At 37.2% G+C, this 19,044-nt stretch overlaps 1 protein-coding gene across 31 annotated transcripts in view; it reads left to right on the top strand.

Annotated features, from left to right (window-relative positions):
- Nucleotides 1-19,044, top strand: part of RBFOX1 (RNA binding fox-1 homolog 1) — a 2,436,731-nt gene that overhangs the window by 2,394,036 nt on the left and 23,651 nt on the right. For all 31 annotated transcript variants that reach the window (XM_073362506.1, XM_073362502.1, XM_073362531.1 and 28 more), the window contains one exon: nt 6,521-6,585. In XM_073362506.1, the coding sequence (XP_073218607.1) occupies nt 6,521-6,585 (65 nt within the window). The remainder of the gene's footprint in view (nt 1-6,520; nt 6,586-19,044) is intronic.

The following is a 19,044-nucleotide window of genomic DNA, read 5'->3' as shown; positions in this document are numbered from 1 at the left end:
TTTTAGGGAAATCTCAAGCTGTTTCAGAACCACTGATGTAGTTCCATTAGTGGTAGCAATTGTGGGAGAACTAATGTAGAAAGGGCATACGCATTTTTTACCGTAGTCAGAGAGTTCAAGACCAGAAGGGATCACCCCTTCATCCAGTCTGACCTCCTGGACCGACCAACAACACCATCTAGCACCCACACGCTAAACCCAACAAAGTACTACAGCCCACAGAAGTCTAAAATATTATGTTACACGGGCAGAGAATGGGAGGGACCAAGATGCACCAATGCCAAAGGACCCCACAATGGCAGGGAAATGATTAATTGAGAGAGACCCAGATAATCCTGGCAAGTGACCCACACCCACATTCTGCAAAGGAAGGTGAAAAACCCTTAAAGTCACTGTAATCCGACCTGGAAAATTCCTTCCTGACTCCACATATGGCAATCTAGACTCTGAATATGTGAGCACGAACCATCCAGCCAAGAATCTGAGAGAGACAGACACCTCATAGCCCTGGCCCTCCTAGTTTGATGGCCGATCTCCAACTGTGGCCATCCCTGTTGTTCCAGAGGAAGAACAAAAAAAAAAAATACAAACACCCAGAATAAATTGGAGGGAGAGGTGGGGAATCCCACGCTGACCTATGCAGGTGCCTGGCTGAAATCCTAAAGCTTGAGCTTTTAGGGATCCTAAGACATAAACCAGAAGTGAGCCCAATGGCTTTTGGGCCCTGCCTCCAATCATCACAAGCAACCCTGTCATACAGTAGCAATATAAAATTGTCCAGGTCTCTCCTAAAACTCATTAAGTTGTTTGCCCCTGCAGCGCCTTTTGAGAGGCTTTTCCAGACTCTCACCCCACTAATAGTGAGATGGTTAGAAACCTCCTTTTAATTTCCAGCCTGAATTTGTTCATGGTCAGTTTATATCTATTTGTTCTTGTGCCAACATCCTTTAGCTTAAATAGCTCTTTACCATCCCGGGTATTTACTCCCTTAATGTATTTTATAGTTTTCTTTTGCTAGACTAAACAAGCCAAGCTCTTTTAGTCTCCTCTTTTAAGATAGTTCCTCCATTCCACTGATCATCCTAGTTGCTCTTCTCAGCACTGTTTCAGTTTTAATTCCTCTTTCTTTAATATGGGTGTCCAGAATTGTACACAGCATTCCCAATGAGGTCTTACCAGTGCCTTGTTACACTGGCATTAAAACTTCTGTCTCTACTGGAACTGCCTTGCCTGATACATCCTAGGATCATATTTCCTTTTTCACTGTCGCATCACATTAGTGACTCATAGTCACCCGAAATCGACCCACACACCCAAGTCTCTCTCCTCCACTGTTTCTTCCAACTGATGAGCCCCCAGCTTTTAGCAGAAATTCTTATTATTAGACCCAAAATGCATGACCTTGAACGTGGCACTATTGAATTTCATCTCATTTCTCTCCCTCCAGTCTTCCTGATCATCCATATCTTTCTTTATTAAAATCTGATCCTCCTCTTTACTGATGGTGCCTCCCAAATTTTTGTCCATAAGCAAGTTTCATTAGCACATTCCTACTGTGCCAAGGCCATTAATAAATATATTCAGTAAGATTGGTCCCAAGACTGATCCTTGAGGAGCTCTGCTCATGAATTCCCTCCTGTTTGATAATTCACCTTCACCTACCAACCTTACAACCTAACAATTCTTGTGCTGATCCCCATCTTCCCTAATTTATCTAATAATTTCTCATGTGTCATATGCTTTACTGAAGTCCAAGTATATTAGGTCTACTGCACTTCCCTTATCTAAAAAAGATCAGTTTATTTTCTCAGAGAAGAAAATCAGGTTAGTCTGGCACGATCATCCCCTGTTGCATGACATCCCCTTTACCATGTACTTCCATTAATTTAATTATTCTTTCCTTCACAATTTGTTCTAAAGCCTTACAGATCTATTAGTCTGACTCAAACACTATGCAATTGCCAAGACCACTCTTCCCCCCGCCATTTCTAGAATATTTGTAAAATGTTAGCTATTTTCCAGTGGGACAGTACTACCCCCAAATAGATAGAGTTATTAAAAATTCTTGCTACTGGACTAGCAATTTCATGTGTCAGTTCTTTCAGTATTCTGGGATGGCAATTATCCGGTCCCCCTGATTTGAGTGCATTAAGCTCTTTAATTTTTTCCTTCTACTTCAGATGTGCTCATTTCCATGTCCAGAAACTCATTTCCATCAGCCATACTCCCTTCATGAATGTGTTCCATATTATCCTTACTAAAAACGAAGGCAAATTATTTAGTTAGTTTTGGCCCATACCTACATTGTCTTTAATTTCTTTCCGATCCACACTACATAGCTGTCCAACTTCACCGTCCTTATTCTGTTTTTATTTATTTGAATTTCCTTGGCCAGACCTAAGTCAGCTTGACTTCCAGCAGTTGCCACTTTATTCGGACATTTGCTGACCTCCACAATGTAGCTTTCTTTTCTGATCAATGTCTGTTTCCATTCCTTAGAGGAAAAAGAAAAGGAGTACTTGTGGCACCTTAGAGACTAACCAATTTAGCTAAGGTGCCACAAGTCCTCCTTTTCTTTTTGCGAATACAGACTAACACGGCTGTTACTCTGAAATCTGATTCCTTAGAGGCTCTCTGATTACTCTTAATAGCCTAAACAAATGGTGGCATGAATGCCTTTTCCTTGGTTACACTATGGCTTCCAGTGTTGCTACTGTTGTTGGAGCTTCACCACTTGCACTGAAACTATAGGTGATTTCCCCAAAGTATGTTAGCCTAGACACAGTAATAGTGTCACAAATAATAGGCAGATATATTTCTTTGTTTCTTTTAAGGTGGAAACTGTGTAAATGATTGTTTTTCAAAATAAATAAAATTTCCACACATATTAGTCCAAAAATTCCAGGTTTTTATAGCAGGTGGGAAATAAAATATTTCTATAACAGTCAGAATAATTGTGCATTTGCTACAAAAAAGCTAATTTGTCTGGATATTTTTCAAAGCATATCCTTTGAAACTATTCTTGTGCTTATGAGTTTGGATAAATAAAATAAATAATTGCTTATATTAATGGTAGTATGTACCCAAAATCCAGTGTTGTGGGATAAAATGTTCAACAGTAAAGTCTATAACAATATAGACTAAAGCATGAGAAGAGTGCATTTAATCTAATGTTCTAAAGAAATGTGTACATTATATGTTATTGAATATCCTGTGTCTGAGAAATAGACGAAGTTGAAAAGCTATAACCAGATTTAATGTTATAGCAAATATCTTAGATACATTTAGGTGGTTTTAACACCACATAATATCCTAAATTGCATTTTAATTATTTGGATGACAGATTCTGGTCCTGATTTAGCAAAGTGTTTAAGTGCGTGCTTGAATTTATTTATTTGGGACTATTGCCGTTCTTAAAGATAGGCATGTTCCAAAGTGTTTTGCTGAATTAGGACCTCTGCTTTTAAATCATCTGTTGATCTTCTTATAATAATTAAACAGTTAAAATTGTTTAAAATTTTGAAAAAGTTCTATATGCATTAACCTGCAAACATGAGACCAAGAAAGGTTATTAGAGTGACCTAACAGAGACAGACAAGTTTTTGATCATTGTACAGTTTGCACACTTAAATTGAGGAAATACACAAATATCAGGGCATGTCTACACTTACCTCCGGAGCACTCAATCCAGCAGGGGTCGATTTATTATGTCTAGTGAAAACGTGATAAATCGACCGCCGAGCGCTCTCCTGTCGACTCCGGTACTCCACCAGAGTGAGAAGCATAGGCGGAGTCGACGGGGGAGCGTCAGCAGTCAACCTACCACAGTGAAGACGCCATGGTAAGTAGCTCTAAGTAGGTCCACTTCAGCTACATTATTTTTGTAGGTAAAGTTGTGTAACTTAGACAGACTTAGCTCTCCCACCACCAACCCCCAGTGTAGACCAGGCCTCAGATAGGTATTTCCCATTCAAAGTTCTTCCATATAAAAATACATCAAAATGCAGATGCCAATGATTTTAGTTCCCCAAGAGCATTTTGTAAGCCTTTCAATAACACGGACCAAAGTAATATTTGTATCATTTTAAACTCAGTCGCTGCAGGGCTTCTTCCAAATTTAATCCAGATTATTGAGTCAAAAGTAGTTTAACACAATTCCCAGGGAAGGTCAAGTTTGGTTCTTTGGCGGCACCTCCTTAACTAGCACAAAGCAGACTGTTAAACCACTCCTATACTTAAATCAAATTTAAGGCTGGTGACATCAGCCTACCACATCTGGATATGTTTGAGAGAACGACACTTCTGTAGTCACACATGGTGCTCAATCCTTCAAAATAATAATCAGTCCCAGTGAAATCAAGAAACCTGTTCATTTGAGTAGGGATTTGCAGGATTGTGCCAGTGGTGAGAAGCATAGGGACCATATAGAAGACTGACCTAATCAATAATATCATACTGCATAATGACTTACAGTCCAACAGACATTCTTACGCTCTGGATTCTGAAGACAAACGAGTACCATTCTAAATCTATTTTTATCTTTAAGTCTAGTGCTTGAGATTTGGGATGTTTTGAGGAGGCAAAAAACAGGGAAAGTCTCTTGTTTTGTTTGCTCTCTTTCTTCTGGTAGCCCACAGCTTGAGGAAAATTTGCAATTTTTGTCATGAGCTCTGCTAGCTTCACTACTTTGTGGCTCAATTTGTGCTTGGTGCCATTATCTTACATTTGATTGCCCATACACAAGGTACCTGCAGGCAATACTTGCCTGTTGATGCACATACTTTTTGAGACCTCAACTAGTTTTTAATACAATCCTATATGCCTATCTGCAGCTCAGTCTGTTGTGTTGGTAGCCAAGAAGAGTGCATAGGGACGCTGTCCTTCTTTCCTCCATTTTTCAGGTATACTTTTGTGTCAGTAAAAGAATATCAGTAAAAGAATATCAGATGCTCAGAAGTAAGGAGGCATTCCATGTCAGTGCTTCTTAGCTGGCACAGAGATGGGACTTCATGCAAAAGAGATAGCACTTACAATATTATGCAAGCTATCTGTGTAAACCGATTGGTTGCGTGACATAAGTGCCTCCAGCAAGGCTGAATTTTATGAGAAGGCACCTTAACAGTTGGACATGAGAGTTTGAACTATGAAATGAAGAGGTGCCTTAAGTATAGGTGAAGGTCCAAGCCTAATGTGTCTATCTGGCTGTGTGTGTAGATGGGAAGCTTATGTGCTTACTGTTAAGGAGATGTGGCATCATCAGCCGAGCTGTGTGTGGGACTGACTTTCAAAAAAATGTTTCTCAAAATTTCTGTTATGATTGGAGGGATTAAATCAAGCAAAAGCCCTGAAGGGGGGAGGATAAGCTGGAATTTCCTATGGAGAAGCTCTAGAACAGTGGGCTAAATGAAGCTCCTATGGCCCGGTTAAGTTTGTCATAAACAGGTTATTTCTTGAAGAGTAGTCTACTTAATACACTTTTTGCAATACAATGTACAAAAAGCTATATGAAGTGCACTAAAAATAGGCTACTATTTTCTTGAGGGTTGGCAGACAGAAGCCCATTCCTCATACTTCTACATATATTTAGTGTGAACATATCCCTCAACAATAGGAGCACTCCATTTAAATACTCACTTTAACAACAGGGGGAAATGTCATTCAAAGCTGAGTGATCCAACTAGTTTTCTATTTCATCTCTTTTTTTAATTCTATGGGGACACACAATAGTTCCATGTCCCAGAGGATTATGGGATGGTGGATTCTAATTGGAACATAAATGGTGTTTGTGTTATCTGTGGAGACTGGGCTCTGTTTGTTAATTGGCATGCTGAGATCATTTTGAAATGGTTGATGTAACACCGTGGTCCATTGAACAGGAAGCTCTGCTATTTGCACAGTTTGATAATCAATGCATCACTGCACACAATTCCTTTCAAATGTGTGTGTTTGTTTGTCTGTTTGCTTAATTGAACAGCTGCAATTACTGTTACATACAGCTGAATGTTAATTCAAGAGAAAGAAAAGAAAGTCCTTCTTAGTTATGATTTTATTTACAAATTAGAAACCTATATAAAATTAGAGTTTTAATGTAGCAAAAATTTAATTGGTTTAATCAAACACATGCAAGGTATCATATTAGATCTACAAAATTATTGTTAGCTTTGTAGTTTATTTTCTTTTAACTGATTTGTCACGGCTTTATTAACCTGCACTACACCTCATTGGTAAGGGAAATTGCTACCTGTAAATGTAAAGAAAAATATTCTCAAAAATTTTTTGATGAATGTAGTCCATTGATTATCCTGATCTTTGGGTCAAATTAAATCTTAACAAGTAGGAACTGATTGGGTTTGTGATCAGCTCTGCTTAACAACCTCCTGAAATATTTCACATATAGTCCAATCCCTTAATTGGACTTATAGCATGAAAAGAACATTCCAAATAGTTGCTGGTAAATTTAAAAAAAAAATTCATTTAAACTGCTGTAGCAATGCAATTAGAATGTAAGTTTGTGTTTCAGGGTGGTTATGCTGCCTACCGGTATGCCCAGCCTGCCACTGCCACTGCAGCTGCCTACAGTGACAGGTAAGACCTAATTTACTGCTAATAAATACTTAGCATACAGGAAGTGGAAAATAAGTCTTGTAACTGTTTTGTTGCTCTGCAGATGACTATGGTATACAAAGTTAGGCTGTATTGTTACAAAGAGCTATAAATAGAGAGTAGTGATTCATTAAGAATCAGGCATAAGATACACACACTTTCCTGGGTTGCAGAGCAGCCACTTTACTATGAGATAACAATAGTCTGTGACCCTTTTACAGTGTAGATAAATAAATGTATAGCTCCATAACGGTCTGCTGCTTAAGATCATAATTGGTCTTAACAATACTTTTTCAGTTAATTTAGAACCTATTCCTCTAAGGTGTTGAGTACCTTCCATTTTCTCTGACTCCTGTTGAAATCAATGGGAGTTCAGGCCATCAAAGACAAATGATGATTCTCCCAGTTAGCTGGATTCCAAACATTTCATTTATTCGAGTGTTTATATGAAGACAAGTTGATCTACTTGTCTCCCTTTTTTTTTTTAAACTGTTAAAATCATGGTATCAAAATGGGGTTCATATACTGCTGAAAAAGTGGAGAATTTCTTAAAATCAATGTAGCCCAATCCAGCAGACACACACTCTTAATTTTACGTAGTGTAAGTAGTTTCACTAAAGTCGATGGGATTGCTCAGAGGATGAAATCTTGACCCCACTGAAGTAGGTGGCAAAACTTCCATTGACTTCGATAAGGCCAGGATTTTGCCACACTGTAAAATTAAGCATGTGCATAAAAATAGATCTCAGCCTAATTTTGTAATGAAAAAGAAGAATTTACTTCTTCACTGGAAATTCATTCTTCAGAAGTTTTATCTGTAGGAAAATCTGCAGTATCCATTGATACTTTTCAAATGGTTTAAGAGTTTACAGCACACAATAGAAGTGGGTATCTATTTTGTAAAAGATTGCTATGTGTGTATTTTGCTTCACAGGGTCAGAAAGAGCTAAGGACCGATTTCTGTACTTATAACAAGAAACTCTTATTGAAATCAGTGAGAAATTTTCTTGCAACTTGAGTATAAATTTAGACGTGTATTAGGTGCTAAAATGGTCATTATTATTGGATTTTTATGTTTCTGTTCCCAAAGAAAACAAGAGAATGCGAAAAAGGAAGGATTTCTTAGAAAGAAGTGTTGTTCATGGATTTTGTTTTCTGAGAAAAGTGGAACACAATGTGAATGTTAAAATGCTATGCATGCATAATTGCCTTTAAAAATGCTTATTCTGGTAATAAGATATATTAAAAAAAAGTTTGGTGAATAAAAACAATTTGCATGTGTGGCTGAGGCATGCTGTGTGAGACAGGTAAGCAAGTTTCTTTATATGAATTCTGGGTCAGTAATGTCAATCACATATTGCTGTTTGCACCTTGTTCGTGATGTAGTCTTTCTATGCAGGTTAACCTACCATATGGAGTGCTACGCAGTAGTTTTCATTTCATTTCCACAAAGGTGTGTTGTTAGCATGTTGCAACTACAGTATTTTTTGTGAGTTTCAAATGCAAAACTAGTTTCTGATCCTAAAAAGTTTTTAAAACCAAAAAGGCAAAATCATAAATAATCTCATATTGCTAGTCCTTTTTTTTTTTCCCAGATATTGTTCAGATCTCTCTTTGTCAGTTAAAAGGGTTTGCTTGTTGCTATAATGAAAGGTTGTAGATTTACGTAGTACTTAGGGGAAGTGAACAATATCAAGATGAAGCCTAAATGCTTTAATTACCAACTAATGAACCTACTTATAAAACAAACAGAAAAATCAGGTACCATAAGGTAAAATATAAGATTTTTACCTATTCTTCTATATTGACAATATAGTTGGGGAGTGAGAGAGTGAGTCAACCTTTCTAATAAAAATAATCATGACATTGGGGAAAAAAAACTTAATAAAGGAAAAGATATAGTATGATTAAATTCTGTAAAAGAAGATTGAGATGGTATCTATAGTAATGCAATAGTTACAACCCTTAATTATTTATTATGAAAAATATCTCTAGTATACTGAATTTTCAAATATACTCTTTGTGTATAATTAGAATTGAAATAACTTGAGCCTGCTGCATAATTACAGGTATCTGAAATTGATTAATTTCTTTTGATTTTTTTTATTTGGCTTCTGAGTTAAATGTGTTTACCCCCAGTTGACTAAAGATGTTTGGATTAATTACAAAGATATAATTTTACTTACTTTTTTCTATCCGGGAATCCTAAAACTAGTTTTAAAAAAGAAATCATGCAAAAACTTTGTTGCATATATGAAACTATATGCAAACACGGATACCTCAAATTACAGTCAATTACAAATTTGTTTGTTCATTTTATTAACTTTTCACTGAATTTTCATTAAAGAATGTGAGTTTTTATGTCAGAATTAGGGGCTTTTTTAGATTCCTGACTCCCTTAAGCATTTTGCAAATTATTATTTGGCAAAATTTGAGTTAATCTCTAATACTGAATGCAAATGCTGAAATACAGGACAACTATTAGCATCCTTTCTTCTAAATGTAGTCATCACTTGCTGTCTTGTGCTACATATGAGTATTACATATTTGGTCACACAATGTTCGTTTTTGTAGTGGATATGAGTCCCCATTCTCAGCAAGATATATTTATTGTATATGTTAATACAGTGCCCAGGCAAACACACTGAATGCCACCAAGCATATACTGTGATGCAGTGCTCTAGCATGAAAAGACTACTTGAAAAAAAAAGTACTGTTTGGGTCACAGATCATATACATGATGAGTGACAAGGTCCCTATCTTGAAACACTGTCTTAAGTGAGGAGATGGAAAGAGTAACTGTTTGGACTGGATGCATATTTTGTTAATAGAAAAACAGAAGGTGAACAGAAAGATTTGGGATTCCAGAATCAATACCTCAAGTCATCGGATAATGATTGGTGCTGTAGAACTGTTGTGAGGAAACATCCTTGTTTGTCACACCTGGAAAGATTGCTGGATATAGGCAATGAACAACAAATATGGAGGAAGAGACTAAGGTGGCAAGGAAAGATGATGAACCTTATAAAAAATTAAGTAGTTTTTAACAGAAGAAAACATACATATGTAATGACAGTCAAATTCAATCAAAACTGAAATAGGCCTTACAGATCTCTCCACTCACTTATCAAACCTGTAAAAAGATAAAAGTCTGCTTTATTTATGAAGCAATATAGTAAGAAATCATTTTACAACTTCAGAAGGGAAGCAGAGCTACATGTTTTCTCTATGCAGTCTTTCACTTTATTAAATTAAACTTAAAGCTTTGAGCCTTTTGAAGAATTTGATCAAAACCTTCACATTTTTAACAGTCTAGTTTAAAATGTTTCTCAGAAATTTCTTTCCCTTCCAACTGATAAGGGGGTAGGGGGGGAAATGTAGTATTTAGGTCGATATATGTTTTGTACCACTCTTGAACTTTGACCTCTAAGCTCTTAAACCTGAGAGGCTGGTTAAAGGAAAACAATTTGTAAAGGTATACAAAATAAATTAAAACAAATATGTTAATTTTAAGTACAGATTTTACTTGATTTTTAGATTACATTTTAAAAAGTACTTAAAATATAGATGCTAGTAAAGGCTTAAATCTAAGTCTCACTTAAAGAAAACTGGCAAAGCTATCAAATTTTATTTTCATGAGGTAGAACCAGTCAAAGCATGGCAGTGGGGCGTATCGTCATTTTGTCATTGCATGTTCACTTGATGTTGCTAGTATGTCTGTAATGCTGTATCGGATTTGACAGATCCATCACATTAGCTCAGTGAATGGCTTGCTTGAATTAAGCCCAAGGGCAGATTTATTCACATTGATTGGCTATTGGTTTTGTGTTTATGACTTGATTGTTGCATCTCTGATCAGAATAAGAAAAATGTTCCTTTCTTGCATATTAACTTTAACAGCAAATATGTGTTTAAATATATATGGTGGTGTATGAAAGCTTTAAAAACAAGTAAGCCTTGTCTGGAAGGCAAAATTATTTTCACTTGTACTGCTTGCTAACAATATAATACTTATTTAATTATAATTATGTGTGTGTTTATGAATGTGTATCTGGGTATTCATATATACACACACTTCATCCTGACCCCTCCCCCCCCCACACACACACATGAAGTGAGGTAGTTTGCTCTGAGATTTCAAAGTATGTATATATTGTCTAATTGAAATCTCACTCAATTAAGTGGAAGAACTCCTATTGACTTCATTGGGGTTTGGATCAGACCCATAGACACTGGAAGCTGGATTTTCTTTCTATGTGTTATACAATTTGGAAAAATAAGAGATGATAGAAAGGTGTATAATAAAACATTTTACAGACAAAATGCACTTTGTAGTGTAAAAAGACCTTTTTGTTTGGTTGGTTTTTGTGGTATATGTTCTTTGGACACATACAGAATTTTGAATAATAGCTGGAAATAGGAAACGTATACAGAGGTTGTATTTTAAGATAGTCTTATCAATTCAGTGCAAAATCCCAGTTATTCCAATCTTTTTATCTTTAAAATGACTGATTTATTTATTTTTGTCAAACTGGTAACATATATAGATACAGAAGTTAATAACTCTATCCAGCTGTTCTCTTTGATTAAGGAATTGACAATAGTACTTGATATTTTTAATCAATAATCCCAATAATAAAATACTTAGACATATAACGTTAACTGAAGACGTTATCAAAGGCTCAAAAATCAAACCCAGGTTAAAAATTGAAAAAATACAACTGGTCGGCTTAGGTAGATTTAGGCAAATTGTTAAATATTTTAGGATTTAAATATCTTTACATTTGTGAATACATAATGAAGAAAGACAGTGTCATCATTTCATTAAAATAATGTTCCTTTTTATTGGGAATTTCACCAATTGATATATAAAAATTAAGGATTTAATGGCATATAAAATATAATAGGACCTTGAGCCAAAGTTTAATTTACCATTAAAGAATTTTATAGAAAGATTGATATTTTAAATAGTTGTAGTCAATATATTTAATAGGCACACTTTTTCATCAGATGCAGGAGAAAGAATATTAATCCGTAGAAAGTGTATGTACTGTTACGAATTATAGCTGATAGGACACGCACACAACTGCTGCAAATTACACCTGGTAGGACACGCACACAACTGCTACAAATTACACCTGATAGATCACGCACAGTTCGAATCTAGGCTGAGGCACATAAACAAAGTCCACAACTGCCGAGTTCCTAAAAAACACCAAGTTTATTACGCTCGAGCGTGGTGCCCCCGTGCTAGCCAGGAGGGGACCCCGAATACAGATTATACAAAGGTTATATACCTTTTAGCAAAGCATGTTGCCCTCGTGCATCGGAAACCTTAGCCAATAAACAAACCCTTTTCTTATCTACCACCTATCCCTGCTTGGTGCATTCCTCGTGCTAAACTAGTATGTTAATGACACAGCATGGTCCTAAAGCCATGCATCAGTAACTTTTATTATCAGGATGGGAGGCCTCACATCAAAGGCCAGGAGATAGAGAGTTTAGGGACTGACAAAGAACAGATACCGGGAGTCCAGACAGGCTGGAGACAAGGAGGAGGATTTTCACAGGAATGCAGTATCTAAGGAACACTCCTCCTGGTGCATGATGTGCTTGCTTTTAGACAATGGTGGGCCCCAAACCAAAATGGAGTCACATGTGCTAACTTTTCCTTAACAGTACAAATTAATAAGGTTGGATAAATGAGTTAAAAAACCCAAACAAACCCAAGACATAGCATGAGTTTCACTTATCCTTCTAGTCCCAACTGGAATCTCCAAACCATTTTTTGAAGTTTGCCTATCTATACATGTTCACAAAGACAGAACAAGGAGTAATGGTCTCAAGTTGCAGTGGGGGAGGTTTAGGTTGGATATTAGGAAAAACTTTTTCACTAGGAGGGTGGTGAAGCACTGAAATGTGTTACCTAGGCAGGTGGTGGAATCTCCTTCATTTGAAGTTTTTAAGGTCAGGCTTGACAAAGCCCTGGCTGGGATGATTTAGTTGGGGATTGGTTCTGCTTTGAGCAAGGGGTTGGACTAGATGACCTCCTGAGGTCCCTTCCAACCCTGATATTCTATGATTCTATAATATGCAATAATTAGAAGGATCCCAGGAAGTGGTAGGTGAAGATCAGTTATCCTATACTGATTAACGTAGTTCGAGCATCTGTACAAATGTGCTCACACTTTGAGATTGAGTTGAGTTATATTGGCAGCTTGACAGGAATCCAAAGGCTGCATTCAAGTTTGCATAACATAGTCATAATGATATATAACACTTATGCAGTGCTTGTCATCTTTAAAGCACTTTTGAAACATTTAGGGCCTAATACAGTGGGAGTTGGATCGGGCCCTTACTCATTCTGATAGCCATCTGTGGTAGCTAAATCTGGTTGGCTTACTTTCCCAGCAATGAAAAAAAAAATCAAGTAATTTATATTGCCACTAGAGAGCAAGAGCAGACTTGGACTTTTACACATTAGACTCCTAGGTCTGTATTTTCGCATCTATAGCTACATATTCCATATTTGGCACTCAGATTATACCTTGGGAACTGTTGGTTTAGATGTGAAATGTAGCTGTTACAGAACAATTTGGTGAAAGAATTAGGAGGAATGTGGCCAATGAGTGCAAGAAAAAAAATAGGATTTATTTGGAAGAAAAGATTCAAGTGATAGAGCTAAAAATATGGATATGGAGAGTGAGAGAAATTAAATCTAGGGAGTTATCTGCAGAACAAATGATAGGAGTTTACAGAAGTAAGACAACATTAATGAATTGCAAAATTATTCTGTAATAATTGGAACAGTGTGCAATCATTAAATTTTGCAGCTTTTCCCAAGTAGATAAATAATACTCTATATCATCATTTAGAAGCCATTCTCATTTAGCAGCCACCCCTTTCCCATGTAAACCACAAGGGAAAACAATTAAATTTCATACAGACTGGAGAGAACTAGTAAAATTACAAAGCTATATTTTACAGAGCTAATACTGATTTACAACTATGTTGCTCAAGTTTTACACGAGGTATACTGAAATCAGTGGAGTTACACTGGTGCAAAGCAGGAGTAATGTTATGGTGAATCAGGTCCCCTTTGCCTGAAGCAGTGGTGTTCACCTGTTACAGGTATTGCACTTCAGAGGTTACATCACCTGTATTGGCTACTAATCCCATGCTTTGCCATCTTTGGGGGTGGGGGGGGGAAGCTATTCTTCAGTAGCTATTCAATTTCTATTCTATGTTTTAAATTTAAAGATTAAGATTTAAAATATAGCCTGGCACTTAGCTTGGGGGGGGGGGGGGGGAGAAAGAGAAGAAATAAAAACTGAGAGAGAAGGTAGAGGAAAACTACAGCCAGTATTTCCATACATGATTACCTGAAGTTGGGTGCATAGGTCCGTATTTAGGCACCTAAATAGGTGTCCTGATTTGTAAAAGTGCTGAGCACCCGGTAGGTTCTACTGACTTCAGTGAGAGCTGCCAGGTGCTTGACACGTCTGGAAATCAGGCCACCTATTTAGGTGCCAGATATGGATTTAGGCACCCATTTTTAAAAAATCTTGGCCTATATCAGAAAATATTTTGAGTTGTAACTTTTGTGTCGTCTTGCTTCAGTTATTTCGGGTAGACACTTAGTGGTATATAGATGTGATCATGAATATATTCCCTCGGTACATTTTAGTGTTTTTTCCCCTTTTTTAGCAAAGAGAAAAAAGTACTAAACTTTATATTTTAAGAAACAGTTACATATTTACCAAACACTTTGTAATGTCTTCCTCTGAATTGTTACAGAATGTTGGAGGAATATGTAATTTTGTTTTTTAGATCTGTAATATTCACCAGACTGGGCAAATGTGGATTCAGGGAGTTATAAAACATAGACTCCCAACCCAACAGACCAAAACTGTTATTTGGTCTCTGCTTGTGCCACTGACATGCTGGACCATAACAGCGATTTTGGTCATGTCAAAGCCTAATTACACAGTTTTTAATTTTCAGATCATTGACTCAATAGACCACAAAAAAGTAGATTAAAACATGCCAAACAAGTGTTGTGAACCTAAGTACCTTAACCCTGACAGTTGTAAAAGCTGGGAAGGAATTTAGTATATTCGATAACGGGGAGAGAGAATAATGGAATGAGGAGCTAGGAGCACAGTATAGGCTGGAAATCAATGGCAATCCAGAGCAATTTGTGGGGAGGTGAAAACGTACTAAATGAGCATACTTAAAATGATATTATCCAGAGAAAGTTAACTTAAGAAAGTAGGAATTAACAATCTTATATTTATCTGTTGTAGCCGCTGTCATCTCAAAGGATCCCAAAGAACTTTATTACCTGTATATTCACAGATAAATCTCTTTGCATAACTGAAATGCTGCCAGCTGTAGTTTTGGTAAACAGGCAGATAATCCGAGTACTGGACAACTTAGCAAAGGATGCCAAGGAATCTTTCACATACATACAGAATGTCATAGGACCTTCATTTTAAAGGTCTCATGCAAAGGTCCATCAACCTGTAGAACTTCATGAAATTCATTTGATCTGTCTTAGATGAGGGGTTGATTTGACCCGACAAAGAATTTAATATACAATATTTTGACCATTAATTTATCTCCTCAAACTGTAATGTAAAGTGATAAGTCAACCTGATGGCTATTATGGTGTGAACAAAGCTAATATCATAAAATAGGAAGTAAAAGTATATTTTCAAACGAGTCAGAAGATAAAATAATTTGCAAGGAAGGCTTAATACTTTATTAACAAGTGTTAAAGAGTTTGATATCACTTACCTCTGTACTAAAGAAGACTGGTAAAACCATATCATATATGAATCGGTGAGTAAATAAGGAAATGTCATGATATTATTGAGGGATAGTGATATTGCACTAAAGAATTAATATGAAATATGAGTGAATTATCATATATATATAACGATGACATAAAATCCATTACAAATTTCAAAAATCAATTCTAGTCTATATTTTACATTAAAATGTTCACAGTGCTCAATAGACAAAGGGTCTGGTTCTCATTTACACTAAGGCCACTTTACACTGTTTTAGCAGTGCTCCAAAGAGCCCTTAAAATGGGTGCAAATATATACTCACTTTAAGGCCCCTTTATGCTGATAAACCAATATAAAATAGCCTTGGTGTAAAGAGAATCAGGCTCAACATTTTCAAATGTGGATGCTTAAATTTAGATACATAAGTGGCCTGATGTTCGCAGATGCTGGAGCAGCCACAACTCGTATTGACTTCAGTGGGAGTTGCAGACACTCAGCACTTCTGAAAATCAGGTCACTCATTTAGTTGTTCACATACGGACTGAGGTGCCCTATTTTAAGCACCCAAGTTTGAAAATATTTACCATAGTCAAAATACAAAAGAATTAGTGTATAATCCTGCTCCTATTGAAGACAGACCAAGTTGCTGGTGTTTATTCTTAAAGCTCTACTCCTTAGTCCTTTAATACCATTAACATAATTTTGGATATACTTCTGCACATGCACAGAAATCCCACTGATATATTAAGTAAAATATTACTTTGACTGTGGGTCAAAAATGTGTAAGTGTCAAAAACTAAAGCATGTTTACAGAAACTTTGGTGAGAGAATAGTTATAGAAATTTCAGCAATTGTTAATTTAAGCTAATTCTGTCCAAATTCTGGCAAAATCTTTCAAATTTAAACTGGGATGGCCAGTTTCCCATATGGCTGCACCATATTCTCACTGCTCTTGAGAATTCACATTTCAGCAACTTGGCAAAAGAGAATTTTTCCCCCTCTTGCCACAATTTTTTTGTTGAAAGTGAAAGGTGCTTTTAGTAGTGAAAATCTCTCCTTTCTGGGCCAGTGGTGGCATTAGTCACCTGTAACCCATGCAATTACAGGGACTTGTGAGGCAGTAAGAGGCCGCCGGAAAGTCAGATCCAGCATGCTGGGAGTCAGCTGCTCAATCCTGCTCAGTGCTGCCCAGGGCTCAAAATGCTGGGCTCTACACAGTGTGACCTCACCCGCTCCCACGGGACAAACACCGCCACTAATAGGGCTGAAATTGAAGCACTCCTGCCTGGTTCACATTCACAAAATTGTGGGACAGGGCATCACCTGAAGGGACATCTCTTCGCTCCACTGAGTCTCCTCTACTCTCCCTGGTGCTTGGCTCCTGCTGGAACCATAATGCTGTTGACTAGATTCCCTCTGCAGCTGTTCAGTACCAGCCACTGAGAGGACCTAGACAAAAGTAATACAGAGGCATTAATTTGATTGCTTCACTTGGCAAGAAGAGGGGCTCTTCTTTCAACATGAGGCAATACTCCCCACATACTACATTATTACAGTACTGGATTTTGGTGCAGAAATCCAAAGACAGGGCCTCCACCCCTTCTAGCCTCACTTCAAAATCTACAAAAGGACATCCCCCAGGAGAAGAGGAATGGCAGCAAATTTGGGTGACATTCCTTTACTTCCAGACTCGAAAGTGGGAGATCCAGGTGCAGAATATCATGACAGTTTTCACATTTGAATATTTGTGGAACAAAAACAGTCCCTTCCTATGTCCCCCTACCCCATCTTAGTCATATTTGTCAGTTAGGTTTGACAGTGAACTGCTTGGGTAAAAATTGTCTGGTACGAACAAGATTAGTATGGTAGTAAAGATTTTCCCAGTGTAATTCAATTCACCCAACTTTTTTGGCAGTTTTGTTGAAGCTGGATACTACTGGATGAATACAAGCGAGGAAAAGATCTATTTTGTTTATAATATACTTTGACTTCATTTAAGAGAGTATTTGATTTCTGGGTATAACTGTAAAGTTGTTGTCTCCATGTATTGTGATTTAAATGCTACAAGTATGATAATGGACTTTGATCTTATAGTTACTGGAAATATAAAACAAGATAATAGCAAAATCAGCCTTCTTACAACACATATTAAACTAAATGTCAGCATGTTGCAGTCCTTTAATAGCCTTGATACTGAAATTCAGGAGAAGGAAGAGGCGGGGAGTCTTTATAAAAAGATTTTACCTTTCTCTGTAAATTATTGTTAAGAATGCTATTCAGCCAGCCAACCATCAGTCTGGTTGGAATTCTCCCTAACAAACAAACAAACAAAACCCTGAAAGATTTAGAGCATGTAGAAAACCTAAAGTGTTTAAAATAATTTTATTTAGAAATGTATAAATTTCACATCACAGTTACGGGCTGTCATTGCCACTGATACGGAGGGCCATATCCTCAGCTGGAGTAAATTGGTGTCATTCCATTAAAGTCATTAGCTTCAAAGGAGCTGCATCAATGTACAACAGCTGAGAAACTGGTCCATAAAACCTAAATGCTGCCCTTTTGTATTAGTAAATCCCTTGCTGCTTTTACCAGAGATGGGCTGCTAATGGCAGATAGGCTAATACTTCCCACTGTAATTTCTGCTCAATACTGTATTTGTTTCAGTTCTAATCTGCTATGTATTGTTGATATGCACTGTTTCCAACAGTTGCCATGTTACATTCAGAGGTGGCTGCACTTCACTGGCAAGGAAAGTGATTCCTGTACAGTTTATAAAGTCAGTGACTAAAGTTCAAGAGCTCCTGTGAGATTGAGCCCCATTTGTTACACAGTTCTAATGGTTTATGTTTATACATTTTTCTTTTATGCTTGGTATTTCATAGGGCTATTGTAATTTTGTGTGTGTGTGCCCACAGTCCTTGAAGCCTTTAAACCCTTCCTGTCTTCTACAGAGGCTTCTGACTATTTTCCAGAATCTCACTCTCACCAGACAGAATTTACCCTGGTAGAACAGGAAGGATTGCAAGGTTCTAGGAGTGTTGGGTTAATTTTTCGTGCACGTTAAAGATTTCTTTTTAATGTAATGCTACATACTAAATCTAACAGATTCCATTACAAACCCTACAAAGTAACATCAAGGGCCAAATTGTGGCCTGGCCTAGGCATATAAGAGAAGGCAGGGTACATACAACCCTTCGTGGCCACACAGAGTTTTAAGCAGGGTTGTATGTGCCCTAGCTGCCTCTCTGCTACAGACTTGCAGAGAGAGCGAGAGAGGGATTGCACACACATAACCCCCTAACAGAGAGATGGGCAAAGATTTGTGTAGCTGAACTGTCACCGGGGTAGTAATCTACTATTAGGAAGGGCCAATAGCAAATTACCACTAAAAAAGCAATGGAGGAACAGACAAGGAAAGGTGCCTGAAATAGAATTCTTTCTCTGGGGTGGTGAAGCTAATCCAACTCTTACACAGGGCAGATTGCATAGGCAAAATCTAGCCTGAAAATGGGGTGGATTAAGGTCAAATAGCACCTCGATTCACCAAATCATGAAGGTACCTGAAACTCTTGCTCCCAACCTGCTAGCCTCCTGCATCCCAGACAGTGCCTTCTATGCAGATCTCTTCCTTCCCCCAAATGAG

This window comes from Lepidochelys kempii, chromosome 10, assembly GCF_965140265.1.
Source record: "Lepidochelys kempii isolate rLepKem1 chromosome 10, rLepKem1.hap2, whole genome shotgun sequence".
Taxonomy (NCBI): domain Eukaryota; kingdom Metazoa; phylum Chordata; order Testudines; family Cheloniidae; genus Lepidochelys; species Lepidochelys kempii.
The sequence above is the reverse complement of the archived record's forward strand: the minus strand, read 5'-3'. Positions and strand labels throughout refer to the sequence as shown.